The sequence below is a fragment of the Salvia hispanica genome, chromosome 2, assembly GCF_029641045.1.
Source record: "Salvia hispanica isolate PSC_SH4W2 chromosome 2, Shi_PSC_v1, whole genome shotgun sequence".
Taxonomy (NCBI): Eukaryota; Viridiplantae; Streptophyta; class Magnoliopsida; order Lamiales; family Lamiaceae; genus Salvia; species Salvia hispanica.
Genome location: NC_142693.1, coordinates 38,726,301 through 38,741,710, shown reverse-complemented (window position 1 = coordinate 38,741,710; position 15,410 = coordinate 38,726,301). Strand labels below are relative to the sequence as shown.

Genomic DNA, 15,410 nt, shown 5'->3' with positions numbered 1-15,410 from the left:
AAGTATATAAAAGATTATTTTGTTCATAAAATAAAATATTCCAAGTCATTTCTTGTTTATTTAACTGGGAAAAAGACAGATGATTAAGATTACACGGCTTCCACGCGAAAGGTTAGCCTCGGCGAATAACAAAAAGTGGTCCAATTTATATTAAAATATCTTAGCGAGTGGACGATTGTTCGAGGCAGTTATCTTAACTTTTTATTTGATGGGGAATATGTCATTATTAAGGACCCATGAAAATAAATAATTAACCCAGACAGACTTAGTCTTGTTCGCTAATATTTTCTGCCTTTTCGTGGTTACAAATTAATCAAAGAATCTTCCCCACCTTCACAACCAAAAAAAAAAAAGAAAAAGAAAGAGAAAAAGAAAGTCTTCCCCACATAATCAATTGGTTTATATTTCACAAAACAATTGCCTTTAAAATGTCCACCATTACATGAAACGGTTGGCCGCACGATAACTAGTAACTATATTATATTTTCTTAATGACTCAGGTACAAATTATGTTTATATATTAAAAAAAATAATTATTATAGTATGTTCGATTTATTATAAATATATCAAATTACAATTTTTAATTAATTTCACCCAATTCTATTCTATATATATAGAATGTAACTAGTAAGATGGTTCACTATTCACCATTAAGTTTTCGGACCATTCACCATTAAGATGAATTAATTATTGAGCAACACAATATGTATTAAGTTTTCGGACCGAGGCCAGTACGAAGACACTAGACTATTCACAGCGCAAAGACCACAAATGGATCATATCTATATCATTAACGTATCAAATTAGCTTTGTAGATCAATCCCTAAATTAGGATTGTCAAAATAGTAGCAGGTTGAGGAATTACCTGATCTGACCTTTTAACCGACGACAATGACGAAGTCAGAAGTTAATGTTGGGGGCACGGCCGCACAGGCTATTATCAATACTTAGACCATCTTCAACCATTTACACTAAACTCAAATTTTTGAGTATATGTCATACCAAAAAGTAGTTTTACTCCAACCATTTATACCAAATTCAAAATTTACACCATTTTTGGGTTTTTTACTCACAAAATTTTTGCAGTAACACCATATTTGGAGTTGTTTCAAAAAAAACACCAAAAATGAATTTGAGTTTGGTGTATGGTTGGAGAGAATTTCTACACCAAAACTCATTTATGAAGTATGATTGGAGATGGCCTTAGGAAGTTTTTTTAGGTTGGTGTCATTGTTGTTGTAAGTAGATGCAACAGGAGAGGTAAAGATATAGTACTCCTTTTGTTCTACAACAACATGCAGCAAGAGAAAAAATATTGGTTTCAAGTAATGGTGGATAGAACCCGAATATGGAGGAGGCGAAATTAAATATTAAAAAAAATTAATATAATCTTTAATAATAAAGTTAAATAATATACTACTCCCTCCGTCCCAGATAAGATGACACATTTCTTAGCCGATACGAGATTTTAAGTGTTATTGGTTAATATAATTAATTGGAGAGAGAAATGTGAGTGTAAATATTAGAGAGAGAAAGAAAGATGAATATTTAAATAGAAGTGAGAAAAAGTGGTCAGGTGTATTAATTGGAAAGAGAAAGTTACCAAAAAAGGAAATGTGTAATCTTAGTTGGGACAAACTAAAAAGGAAAACATGTCATCTTAAATGAGATGGATGGAGTATTAATTAAAATATAAAAATATAAAAGTAATACTACTAAATATTTCAAATGTTTATTTTGATATACAACTAATAAGATGCAATAAAGATCATGTAAAACAAGTATTTTTATAGTAATAAATAAAATATAGTATCAAATATTAAAAAAAATTATTTAACCAAAAAATAAATACTTATAACAAAACAATATATGTAAACTAATAATAATAGAGATTTATAAAGTATTTTTAAATGGTTTGATTTGGTAATAAGAAATATGAATTGATTAAAAAAAAGGATTAAAAGAAGGCAAAATGCTTCCAAAGACTTCTTTCTTAAAAGACCAACAACACAACCTGACATTTATTGAAAAACAATACTCCTTCAGTCCCAATCCAAGTGATTGATTTCTTTTTGGCCGTTATTTTGCGAAAATGATAATAAATAATTAAAGTGGAGAGAAAGTAAAGTAAGAAATAGAATAATATAGAAGAGGGTCGTATATACATTATTCTATTAATTATTTTACTTTTCCTCCACTTTAACTATATACTCCCTCCTCCGTCCACAAAAAACTGAGCAATTAGTGTATGACACGGGTTTTAAAATAGAATTGGTAAATTAAGAGAGAATGCAAAAAAGTAAGAGAGAATGAGAAAAAGTAAGTGAGAAGTAGTGTTAACATAATGATGCGTAGGATTATTATTTGTTGAAAGCTTTCCATAAATGAATGTGCTCTATTTTTTGTGGACGGCCAAAAATGGTAAATGTGCTCTATTTTTTGTGGACGGAGAGAGGGAGTATTTATTACTACTTCCGTCCCCCAAATTTTGACACAGTTTATTATTTCGGTCCGTCCCTGAAAATTTGACACACTTCACTTTTTACTATTTTTGGTAGTGGATCTCATATTCCACTAACTCATTCATACTCACATTTTATTATAAAACTACTAATACTTTAAAAGTAGGACCCACATCCCACCAACTTTTCCAACTCATTTTCCATTACATTTCTTAAAACCCGTGTCGGGTCAAAGTGTGTCAAAATTGGGGGACGGAGGTAGTATCATTTTACCCAAACACGTGCCAAAAAACAGTCAATCACTTGAGATGGGACAGAGGGAGTACTATTTTTCTACACAGAGAGGGGGCGATTTTGCTATTTCCAGCCCGACCCAAAAGTATATTTAACGTCTCTGGACAGCCGAGAGGGGGCGATCACCCCCTTCTACATCCTGAATCCATCAGTGGTTTAGGTGAGCGAAAGAGAAAAAGTTTGTTGATCTTTCTTTTATTGTGATAACTGCCTTAAAAATCATTAACTTTCGTCATTTTCCGGTTTTTCCCACAACCTTTCATTGTAGCATACAAAATCATAAACTTTGTCGGAGTGCACCATTTTCCCATTTCGGGTTTTCCGGTTAAAGAAATAGATGACGTGTCGTTTTAATCCTACATGGCTGCTGACTAAACATGAAACATTATTTTTTATTTAAATGCAATTTTAATAAAACTTCCCCTAAATTTTACCCCCAAATTTTACCCTAATCTCACTCACCTTCACAACCGCCGTCTCCTCCCAATCTCACTCACCTTCACTCCCAGAAACTCACGTTCCATAATTGAACCCGATATCTCACATTTCAAAACATAAACGAGAATCATTTTTGCATCTCCAAACAATGGAGCTCGAATTCACGACGGGAGAGTGAGAATCGCTAATTGAATCAATTATTACCTCGATATGGATTTCAATCCGAAGGAGTTAATATTGCGTACCAAGCTGAAGCTCGACTTCGCGATGGGAGAGGCTGAAATTGAAATTGAAAGTTTTAATCCCTAATTCGGGTTTAATTTGGGGATTTGATGAAATTGAAGGTTTTCATTTGTAAAATGACGTCGTTTTGTATGTATAAAACGACGTAGTTTTATAAATTTCCGGCGTATTCCACGTAAGAACTCAGGCATGCCACGTCCGCGTTATTTCAGCCGGAAAAGTCATGGGTCGGGTCGAAAGGGAAATTTGCACACTCCGACAAAGTTTATGATTTTGTATGCTACAGTGAAAGGTTGTGGGAAAAACCGAAAAATGGCAAAAGTTAATGATTTTTAAGGCAGTTATCCCTTCTTTTATTAGTTTGTCACGCAAGCATATGTATTTTATAATTTTAAAAACTTTATTCTCTCTAATGAGATGAGACTCATTCTCCACTGATAATACTTCAATCACTTTTTTTTTTCCGATATCTCTCTTAATTAATCAATTGTGTACAAAAATTTATACCCAACCAAGAGTGTATACTCTTGTGTGACGGAGGGCGTGTTAGTTTTTCTACTTATTTAATCGAATGAATTTTTTCTCACATACTCCCTCTGTCCGCTAATAGGAATCCTGTTTTTCCATTTTGATCCGTCCGTGAATAGGAGTCTCGGTTCATAATTACCATAAATGGTAAAAGGCCTAACATTTCACCAACTCATTCCGCTCACATATCATTTAAAACTAATATATATACAAGTGGGACTCATACTTCAATAACTATTTTCCATCCACTTTTTTTAACATTAGATAAAACTTGTACCGGAAAGAAATGAGACTCCTGTTCGCGGATGAAGGGAGTATATATTATTAAATATCAAATACATTTAGGAGAAGATGAAATTAAAAGTGACATTAAATATATAAATTAAAAGTCGTATTAAAATAGTCATGAAACTATCACGAGGAGGATTCAAATTGTCAAAACACCTCTGTTAACTTAGACCTAAGCCTCAACCAATATAATGGTACGTACAACTAGTTTTAAATTTGAATATGTAATTTATGTAAAACTTTAAATTGTTGAGTGTCCACGACCATCAGGTTCTAATTAGTATCGTCAATGTTCGATAAGTATCGGATATGATGCTCACAATTATCGGGTGCGGAGTCAGGGTTCATATTGAATCTTCAGTATTCGTTCGGTATCAGGTATACCTGATTAATGTCTAATTATCAAATTTATAGTACTACTAGAATTAAGCTTGAAATTATTTTACTTCGATAATTATATTTATGTAAATTCACATTTAAGTATTTCACTAGCAAGTTCCAAGCTTAAACTGACATCCCCATTGCAAGTTGCAACCTCCCGCCCGCCGACATAAACACTTCTTGTCTAGGCCGTAACTTTTGCCTCGCCGGGACTCACCTCACCCTGATACACCATTCGCAGCCTTCATTAGTCATATAGTCGAGCATCTCCATGCCTCAGCTCACTTCTCAACTAGCCTTCGGCTATCCAGCCTTGTCACTATCCTTAGTGATGACTTGATTCCATGGTTAACATATCATATGCAATTTCTTAAAAAAATTCATTATAAGAAAAAAAAAATCCAAACTTCATACTTTTTCAAATTATTTTTAGAATTACTAGAATTTGAATCAACTTCATTACTTTTCAATAATTTATTCTATTTGACAATTCTAATATTTCTCCATTTTTTCTTCGAACTTCTCTATTTAAATCATTGCCAATTCCAAAATTTGTCTCATTTATAAATTTTCTTCATGAACGATAAATAATAAATACATAAATAAATAAATTAATTAATTAAAATTCTGTCTACTTTATTAAAAATAAAATTTGAGGCCGAATCTCGAAATACCAAGTAGAATCGAATTTCTCCGCCCACATCTTTCCCAGTATTATTGGTCTCACTCGTTGACAGCTACTAATACTTCCTCCCTATATAATCTCCATCTACAATGAAATTCTCTGTAATTAATTGTTAAGGTTCTCCTTCGCCTCAACAAATCATCAATTCACCCGAAAATAAATAAAGAAACTCCATACTGGATATATCCATGTTTGTTGTGAATCTGTTGTTGATATTGTTCTCGATTGTCTGCTCGATTTTTCTGGTGCGGTGGTTTCTGCACCGGACCGCTCTCATCTACGCCGTGAGGAAATGGGTTGAATGGGGCGGAGACCGAGTTCACGTGCACCAGCACTTCAAGGTCCCCGAGTTGAACGATTCCACCCAGCAGCAGAACCTCTTCTACCGCCGAGTTTCGCTCTACCTCAGTTCTCTGCCTTCATTAGAGGACTCCGATTTCACCAACCTCTTCAACGGGAAAAAGCCAAACGACATCGTTTTGTCGGTCGACGACAATCAGGCGATCCAAGACGTTTTCCTCGGCGCTCGAGTTTCGTGGCTCAATCAAGTGGAGAGAGATCGCGGCAATCAGATTGTTCGCCGGAGCTTCGTGCTGAGGATTAAGAAGAAGGATAAGCGGAGAATTCTGAAACCCTACCTTCAACACATCCACGCGGTCTCCGACGACATCGAGCAGAGGGGGACGGAATTGAAGATTCACAACCACCGCGACGGCAGGTGGAAGTCGGTTCCGTTCAACCACCCCGCCAATTTCGACGCGCTCGTGCTCGATCCGGATCTGAAAGCCAAAATTCGCCACGATCTGGAAACGTTTCTGAAATCGAAACAGTACTACCACAAGCTAGGCCGCGTTTGGAAGCGCAGTTATCTCCTCTACGGCCCTTCCGGCACCGGGAAATCCAGTTTCATCGCCGCCACGGCGAATCTCCTCAACTACGACGTTTACTACGTCAATCTCTCGCAAGTGGCCGACGAGGCGGATCTGAACTCGCTTCTGTTGCAAACATCGAGCAAGTCTCTGATCGTCGTCGAGGATTTGGATCGTTACGTTTCAGAGAGGTCAAACGCGCGGATTACGTCATCCGGTTTGCTGAATTTTATGGATGGGCTATTGAATTCGCAGGACGAGAGGATTTTCATTTTCACGATGAACAACAAAGACGGAATTGGAATCGATCCTGCTCTGCTCCGGCCGGGGAGAATCGATATGCACATTCACTTCCCCATGTGTGATTTCGTCTCTTTCAAAAATTTGGCAAACAATTATCTCGGAGTGAAGGAGCACAAATTGTTTCCTCAAGTGGAGGAGATTTTCCAGAGCGGAGCTAAGATGAGCGCGGCGGAGATCAGCGAATTGATGTTGGTGAACCGGTCTTCGCCAAGCCGCGCATTGAAATCAGTCATCTCCGCCTTGCAATCGAACAGCAAGAGCGGCGGAAAGGTCGCGACGCGGCTGAGCGACAGTTCGGCGTCGTCTCCAGCGCCGCCGTCTATCGCGGAGGAAGGCGGTGGTGCCGCCTGGAAGGAAACAATGCCTAAGGAGTTCCGAAAATTGTATGGACTGTTGAGGCTGAAGAGCAGCAAGAGACCTGGATCGTTCGATCAAGATGAATGTGAACGGTGACAGATGTCAAACTATACGAGCATTTTAACGAATAGAATTTTCTCCTTCTTTATATTCTATATACATTAAAGTTTGTAATTTTGTGTATAGATTGGATTTTGATTTATTTCATGTTTTTTTTACCATTCGTGCAAGGGCTGAGCTGATTGCTTATTTAAATTTACTTAGATTCATTTACAAGAAACACAATTACTAGTAGTACTATATTATTGTGATGATTTGGAAGCCACTTGCTTCATCATGTTGTTTTATATGATTGTTTATACTTTACAGATTAGATGCTGACGAGGTAAAGTAATGGGTTGATGTATGAGCATATCCACTTTATTGGTGATTAAAAGACGTTTTCATTTGAGCAAAAATTATATTAAATTGGTGTGGACATAGAGTGCTCACTTTTTTAGATTCGAATAATCGGATAGGCAAACCTCAATTCTCTTTTACTATTATAAGTACTTTTTTAAGTGAAAGAACCCTTCAAACCTTATGTCACCATTCGAACATAGAAAAGTTCAACTATAATTTGCAATCAGCATCCCCCCCGACCCCCCCCAAAAAAAAAAAGAAAAAAAAAGAAAAATAATTACTAGTATAGTTTAGGGGTGAATTAAGCTTCTCAAAGATTGAAAGGGTGGAATTTGTAGAAGAAGAAAAGAAGTCTACAACTTGCTTGGTAAAAGGGCACAATTGCTTGGTTGCCACCATTGGGCAAAGCAGGGTTTCTCCATACCATGTCAACTATAAGCAGGCATATAGATTTGGATACAATCTTGGTCTATCTATTCCTTTTATATCTTCTTTATCTACATATGTATATACGATAAAAAAAACTATTTCAAGAAAAAAGCATGGAGATAATAAAAATAGAATGAGACATTAAAAGCGAGGGTTTGGTTGGCACAATAAATTTTAGGAAAGCGAATGGGTGTGAGCTGTGCGATATCTTAGTGGTGCGCTTGCTGTCTGTGGCAGTGCCGCCTCCATCTGCATCACATACCTGTGCCTTATTTGTATCGTTTCTCTGTGGGACAATAATTTCTTGTACAAATTAAGTTTTGGAATAATGACAACTGCCACAATCATATGATTTGGCGATTTCTGTTTGGCAAATATTATCCGTCAAATAATTTCAAAGTTGACATTGGAGTACCGGGAAGGAATATGTAAAACAAATTAAGATATATTCATTGTCATAATTACCTTTTTTCTTTTGTACTGGAGGATGTGAAATTGGATTATAAAATTATAAATCAAGAGCATACCCTAACAACAACCTGGTCACATAACTTAATTAAGTGGGGTGGTGTTGGAAAGTAAAGATAGTGAGAATTAAATAAAGAGACAAACATGTTATTTCTAAGATAAAGAGGATCTCAGCGGAAGACAAAATATGAGATTTACAATAGTCAATAACTTAACTTATTAGCATATTAAAGATTGTGTAACATCATTTACATTTAACCTATGCAATATGTCTTCTAACTGCAGGAAGGTTACAAAAGTGAGCTCCCCTATATAGAGAAATATGTATTGAGAAGACTCAATCAAAGAAAACTAGTACTCCACATATTAAGCCTATTAAGAAGAAACAATCAAGGATGACATAGTCCGAATTCTTTTACTCATAGCCTACTGATTAAATAGGGTTATGCAAATGAGGGGATCAAGATTTCTGATCAAATGTTGGATAAAGGGTGCTCTATGAATAAATCCACTTAATTTAAAGGGCTTTACAACTCTAATTGTAAAGCTGATATGTTGAATGTTATTATTGCTTCTGTTGCTATCTATAAATATATAAAAGGGGAATTTTGGAGATATTTACAAAACTGCCACTATGAATATTATAATAAAATAAAATGAAATAAAGACTTAATAATCAGAAATCATAAATTATACTGTAGTAATATAAGTAACGGCTATGTAGTGGTTAGTGGAATATTGGAGCAGTTACTGCTTAATTATCTGTTTCTTCAATATTTATTATGTGATGCTAATTTTCAGCACACACACGCATGCACATATATATTAAGATTATTGATAGATGCAGAGGTGACTATTTAATTTGTTGTATGCTGTAGGCAGGCTAAAGTGATGGTAAAGCGAAACCAATGTGGGCATTAAGTGCCTATTGATTTTTTGTTTGTATAGAACAATATGTTTGGTTTTGACTTAATCATCATTGTTCTTACCTACGCTTGGTTTTCAATTAGTCTGCAAAACAAACGTATTTGTATGAATGGCATCATTGGTAATTTAACATGTAGTCCGAAGTTTGGTTTCCTTGACATATTTTATATCACTTGATTACTTCTTTACTGGATACACCAATTGCTTATGTTTTTTATGCCTTTAAGGTTTTGTATTTTCATTTCTTCAGAGAAACATTGAAGCACTTCTTTGTGGTTTATGTTTTTCTGGTGCTACATTGCCTTTTTTCATGTATAATCATGAAATTCAAACTTTGGCAGCTCAGACGTTTACTCTTGTGTGGAGGATGAAAGTGTCGTAGACCCACTTCTAGCACAGCATCTGCAACATTTTGGCATAGACTTTTCATCCCTGCAAAAGGTATAAAAGGCTTTAGAGTATATTTCCTGTTTTATTATGATATCTCTCATCTACTGTAATCTTTTCATTTTCCTTTAGCCAGCTCTTTCTGTTTTTCGGCAATGATGAAAACACAAGCAAGAAGCCAAAAATATTATTTTGCGAAGTTCTAGCCCTAGAATAAGAAAATTGTAGGTATTGACAATAGTTCTTTTGTACATATTTTTAGCACAAATATTTTTTTAATGTTTAAACATTATATTATGGAGTATTATATTATGTGATTTATCTGTGCACAGCACATGCGTAACACTAGTTGAAGTAAAGGTGAAGTCTGATTCTTGGTTAATTTTTGTGAATAAGGCAACATAAACACTACTTTAGAAAAACATTTCACTGGAGTATGTGGATTTGAATATTGGGCAAAACTAATAGACTTAATTTCAATATTCTTTTAAAACGTATAAAAAAAGAGGCTTTCTGTTTGGGTTCTTTAATCATAAATGGCCTCGACGCATTAAGCCTAGAGTGGGCCTGATAGATCCCAGATCCAACCCACAAAAAGTGGGCGTATGACACATCAGATCTACTGTTTGAGTTTCTTGATCATTGAAGGTTACATCACTCTGCAAAGGACAACTTAGAATGCTTATTGTTATCTCAAGCATAAATGGAGAACCATTGTCGATCAATGTCAGGATAAATGGATAAATCACGGGGCCAATCTTTTGCAGCAACTTTGAGTTTGAGACTCTGCAATCGGACCAACTGGACGTATTGAGATGAAATCAGGTAGTAAATTTGGATTATCTTCTCCGCCCTGTGGATTTTTGTATTAGCTGACAACTACATTTCATCGTGCGAATTGTTTTGGTGTTTTGTTTGATTTTGTTGGTTTCATATATATGTTCTTCTCACTCCACGTTGCAATTCTGCATCAAATTGTTTGATCACTTGATGCTTTTCCTTTTCCCAGTTTATAGTTGAGAAACAAAAGAAAAGGAACCAAGGAACCAGTAGGAGCGGAGAGATTTCAGAAAAAAGGGAGTCTTTATCAAAATTGCATCTAGTCTGGTCGAATTATTTTTTATTGAATACATCATGGAAGCAGCTCCTGTCCCTTGGCAATCAATATTTTGATCACTTATTTGTAACTTGTAAGTAAGTATTCTTGTTCAATGTATTGCGATTGGTTGTAGAATTACAAGTGTTATCTGAGCAATACTGGGCTTAATATCATAACATGATGGCTATTGTGAGGTAAATGTTGAAGAAAGGATTGGAAGAGTTATATAAACGTGCCTCCAAAACAGAGGCTGGAGCTATGATTAGGAAAATGAGATTCTATTGCAACTTTGCAAGGCCTACCTATTTCTCTTATCCACACATGGAAATGTTCTTCACTTCCACTTTCCTTGCACATCACACCAGATTGGTATTGGTTCAGATGGATTCATGATGCCAATGGCAATGCTATGCCAACCACACTAATCACGAGGCGGTCAATAAGTTGTATCATTCACATGTTTCCATTTACTTAATTACCTCCTAACTCTCATCAGTTTTTTTCAGGTTTTGTTCTTCAGAACATAATCTCAGTTCTTGTGTTTCTATCTCCAATGTAAGTATGCATAAGTATAAGAAGATATTGATGAGTGGTGATTTAATTAAATAATTATGCAGGAAGACATTTGCTCGGATTTTGAAACGTAAGACGACAGAGGAATTCGAGAGCCTTCCGTACATTTGTACACTGCTGAATTCATCTCTGTGGACATACTACGGGATCATTAAACCCGATGCTTACTTGGTAGCGACTGTCAATGGCTTCGGAGTGGTTGTGGAGCTCATATACGTTGCTTTGTTCTTTTATTTTGCTTCTCTTCCATCCATAAAGATACTATATTACTAACCTCATTTTCAATTTTTCATTCATTATTGATGCATTCAATTAATTACCCAAGTATGATATATATATGCAGGCTAAGACAGCAATACTATTTGGAGTGATAGATGTGGGATTTTTAGTGGCAGCTGTATTGACCACATGATGCCAGGATTGATGCAATTGGCTTCATCTCATCAGAACATTCCCATTTTTTTCAGGTTTTGTTCTTCATTTATTTCGTTGCAAAATGCAAAGGTTTTTCTCTATTGATTTTCCTTGGTTGCAAAAGTTTTTCACTTTATTTATTTCTTGATTGTGAACGATTTCTTAGTGATGCTACTGCCAGCTGTGGGGGTATTTTTTCCTTTTACTCATGCTAGTTATTACCTCTAGGAAGAAAGGAGTGCAAGATATAACATTTGTGGTCTTGATGACACATTGTTTGAGCATGACATACACAGAGTTGAAAGGGCCAGGGTATGTAACCTTTGTGTTTCACTTTTGCACCTGTTAAATGAGAAATTTTTTGTCAGCTGTTTCTGGAGGATTTTCATGAGGTTCCCATTCCTAAGAGTTATTTCATCGTTGGCATTATTTTATATACATTTCATTTTGCATGATAGGCATCTTATCTAAACCAAGATCAACTAAAACCCTTTTTGTGATAAACTTTTACCCTATTCGTGATTTCATACTAAATATCATGACATAGAAAGACAGTTTGTGTGTTATGGGAGGGTTCTTAATATGTCGGAATTATGCTTTTGTGCAATCCGCAACTCCAGAAGATGCAATGTGTTACTTGCTTTGCTTCATCTCTATCTTTTTTAAATATCTTCCAGTTGGCTGATATTTTAACTTCTGAATTTTCAGTAAGATATTCGATAGTGTTGTATCTGCTAAATATGCTTTAAGGGACGACGATCAAAGGAATTGCAGATTGGTAGCCCCAGATGAGATAACAGAAGGCGTGAAATGATGAAAACGTACATACTAAAGTAGTGTCAAGTGATAACATGTGGACGAATGTATGAACTTGTTTAGTAATTTCAGTATGAGGTTTGCTGGTTTCAATTTTAGATAGTGAATGTGTAGAAGATGCATTTAGATTTTAGGCCAAGAATAAATTTACCGAGATAAGCAGCTAATCATTTTCCCCTGCTATTTTTGTTTGGTTTTGGTAAGGTTGGCATGCCTAGCATTTTAGGTGATGGGAATTCCTATAGAGTCAATTAGGATTAATTAAAAGCAGCCCCACATCATCTCCTACAAAAATTAAAAGCATCACACATCATCTCTTACGCATGACTATTATGAAATATTCTACTAGAAAAATTGTCAAACCATTTAAAGAAATTAGTGCCTTGAGTCCACATCTCACAGCTGAAATCCACATCGAATGTCATAAAATAATCCAAAATCTAATTGCTATGTGGGGATAAACAATAACTTAGCAGCTAAAATGCAAGAGTTTGTTCATGAAGAAACATAAAACTAGTATTTACCAGTTGGCAACTTTACAATTACAATTTTAATTGTGACAGAAGTGTATATACATAGTGAAAGAAATACTTATATATGCAAATCCCAAAGGACAGCTACCAATTTTCTTTAACAATCTTGAATTTTTCAAGCACAAATTTGCCTTCCTTGTATTTCTGGGATTCCTCGTAAGCCTTCTCATACTTCCAACCAAGAACCTCTCTGCAATCGGCACAGTGCACGTCCGCCACCAAGTGCAGCCCCGTCATCATCTGCCGATCCTCCTTTCTACCCGAATACACGTTTTGCGCGTGCGAGAAGAGGAAGGCCCTTCCATTTTTCGACTGATCAAAACACTCCATCAAATCAAAGATTAGAGCATAACGTTGAGAGATAATTGTAGGACAAATTTACTTTACCTGAAACGACTTTGAAACAATATCATCATGGATGGCCACATGGTTTCTGCATTTGTAGCATCCGTACAACCTCGGACCGATGATCAAATCCCCCATTTTATGATCAAATTTCAATCACACAAGGGAAGGGACTTGTTTTTTTATTTGCTATGCAACTAAGGAAAAGGAGGAGTTGAAAAGATCATTAAAGCATGACAGCCAATGCAATTAAAATAAAAGATTGAGTGATGATTCCAAACAAGCTATGATGTTAATCAAATAAAAGACTTGGGTTTGAAAATGAAACAATACTTTATTTTAATACAATCTTGGCGTATGGGCTATCAATAATTGTGGTCGCATTCAATGGCCCCACTGCCTTGCGTTAGGACTTCCACTCGTTCCACTCCAAATCGACCACCATACAACAACTATTTGTTATTCTTTCCCAAACATTATATATGTGGAAAAATTAAATAAAAACTGTACTTTGCAGCATTATGGATGGAGTTGCTATAATGGTTTCCTACTACTTTTTCATCAATATTTACAAAAGTGTCTTTTTCTATTTGAGTTTGGGTGAACCACTAAAGGTGCAAATCCTTGGCATATGAAATAATTTTTAACTAGCGTCGGAATTTGACGAAAAATCACGTGATTTATATTCACTTTACATTGATTTTGTGGTTGTAGGCTTGTAGCAACTTTTATACTATGAATTATCTCTTTGATTGATTAAATATGACCAAAATAAATTGGTGGTACAATTCGAATGGTCTTAATCTCTATAATGTTTTCAAATCATATCTATTTTTGGATTGGGAGAATCTAATACCCTTTTATATATGTTTTCATTTGATAAAGTTTGATAAAAGGACAATATGGGATTGATAGCTTGTGACACTTCTATAGGTGATCGGTCGATAAATGTCATGTGACAATGCTCAGTACTCTACATTATTTAGTAAAGTTGGCTAAAAGAGTGATGATAGTTGTGAATTCTATTGAAATTTGGAGAAACATATATGACTAATAACTATTGGGATGTGGAATGTGATGGTTACAACTTTCCTTATTGGAAAAATTGGAAGAGCATTTAATTTGACCGATTTTACACTTCGTCCTAATTAAGAGATTACCAATCATTTCAGTACTAACCAAGATTACAACTTATCAACGCAAGAGACGTAAATTGTGCTATAACTAAAGCTAGTCGATTTCTTTCTTGTTATCGGTAGCAACAACTTTGCTAGTTCTAGATTTCTTTTGTAGTGTTTGGTTGAAAGGGTGGGTTTGTTTTTCCATCTATAAACAAACTATTCAAAAGGCTAAAGTATTACAAGATGAATTCGTACAAATGTAAGAGACCAATTGTTGGATTCCTTGAGGTGTAACACTGATTAAGGTATGCGGAATCACTTGACAGCTACACTCTGAGATTTTTTTCCACTAAAAATGATGTAGGTTTAAGCGTGAAGATTCGGTTAGGCAGTGATTCAGTTCTTGAATGGATGAGTTTGATGAATATTTAGGGCTCATTTGATAAGTGGTGTGGGATATTGTCAAGATAGGACCCGATAGAGATTTATATTCTAGTTATGGAACAAAAATGATTTTCCTTCCTCTTGTTTGATAAGCTAGTTAAATAAATTCTATATCAGCCACTTATGATAAAAAAAAATATATTATAACAAGATAATAATTAAAATTTACATATTTATCCTTTTAAAATACATTTGTCTCCCTCGCTTTTACTCGCCTCCTCTACCTTGCAGCAGCCAGCATCTACTTGTATAGTTGTATTAGATAAAGCAGACGGATTTTGCCGGTGGACTGAAATTGAAATCTATCTTGCAGACTGAAATTGAAATATCTTGCATTGTTATTTACTCCCTCCGTCCCAGATTAAGAGTCACTTTTTGCCATAAAACTCCGTCCCAATTTAAGAGTTACTTTTAGAATTTTTCATATTTGGTCATGCAATTTTACCTCATTCTTCAACAAAATTACATCAAAATGCCATTATCTACATTAAAATAAATCAAAACAAAAATCAAAAGTCAAAAGGGACCCACCTTCAACCAACTCTACCATCTCACTTCATTTATTACACACTCTACCATCTCACTTCATTTATTACACACTTCA

At 35.2% G+C, this 15,410-nt stretch overlaps 2 protein-coding genes and 1 long non-coding RNA gene across 4 annotated transcripts; 2 read left to right on the top strand and 1 right to left on the bottom strand.

Moving 5' to 3' along the window:
• Positions 1-5,344: 5,344 nt before the first annotated feature.
• On the top strand, positions 5,345-7,069 carry LOC125201484 (P-loop containing nucleoside triphosphate hydrolases superfamily protein). Its single transcript, XM_048099625.2, has one exon. The coding sequence runs from the start codon at positions 5,508-5,510 to the stop codon at positions 6,942-6,944; it is 1,437 nt and encodes a 478-aa protein (XP_047955582.1). The 5' UTR covers positions 5,345-5,507; the 3' UTR covers positions 6,945-7,069.
• Positions 7,070-10,056: 2,987 nt separating this feature from the next.
• LOC125202453 (uncharacterized) lies at positions 10,057-12,546 on the top strand. Of its 2 annotated transcripts, XR_016135402.1 has the most exons (5): positions 10,057-10,286; positions 10,471-11,115; positions 11,178-11,600; positions 11,776-11,859; positions 12,256-12,546. It is a non-coding gene; the product is annotated as an uncharacterized LOC125202453 (long non-coding RNA). The 2 variants fall into 2 exon arrangements; XR_007173102.2 differs by lacking the exon at positions 11,776-11,859 and having other exon boundaries at positions 10,059-10,286.
• Positions 12,547-12,861: 315 nt separating this feature from the next.
• LOC125201999 (protein yippee-like At4g27745) lies at positions 12,862-13,585 on the bottom strand. Its single transcript, XM_048100307.2, has 2 exons — positions 13,284-13,585; positions 12,862-13,208 (listed from the first exon to the last, which is right to left on the bottom strand). The coding sequence occupies exons 1-2, from the start codon at positions 13,377-13,379 to the stop codon at positions 12,981-12,983; spliced, it is 324 nt and encodes a 107-aa protein (XP_047956264.1). The 5' UTR covers positions 13,380-13,585; the 3' UTR covers positions 12,862-12,980.
• Between the last annotated feature and the right edge of the window lie 1,825 nt (positions 13,586-15,410).

Coding starts and splice junctions, on each gene's coding strand:
- LOC125201484 (XM_048099625.2), top strand. CDS start 5,508: ATGTTTGTTGTGAATCTGTTGTTGATATTGTTCTCGATTGTCTGCTCG.
- LOC125201999 (XM_048100307.2), bottom strand. CDS start 13,379: ATGGGGGATTTGATCATCGGTCCGAGGTTGTACGGATGCTACAAATGC. Junction 13,209..13,283: donor TTGTTTCAAAGTCGTTTCAG/GTAAAGTAAATT, acceptor TGTTTTGATCAG/TCGAAAAATGGAAGGGCCTT.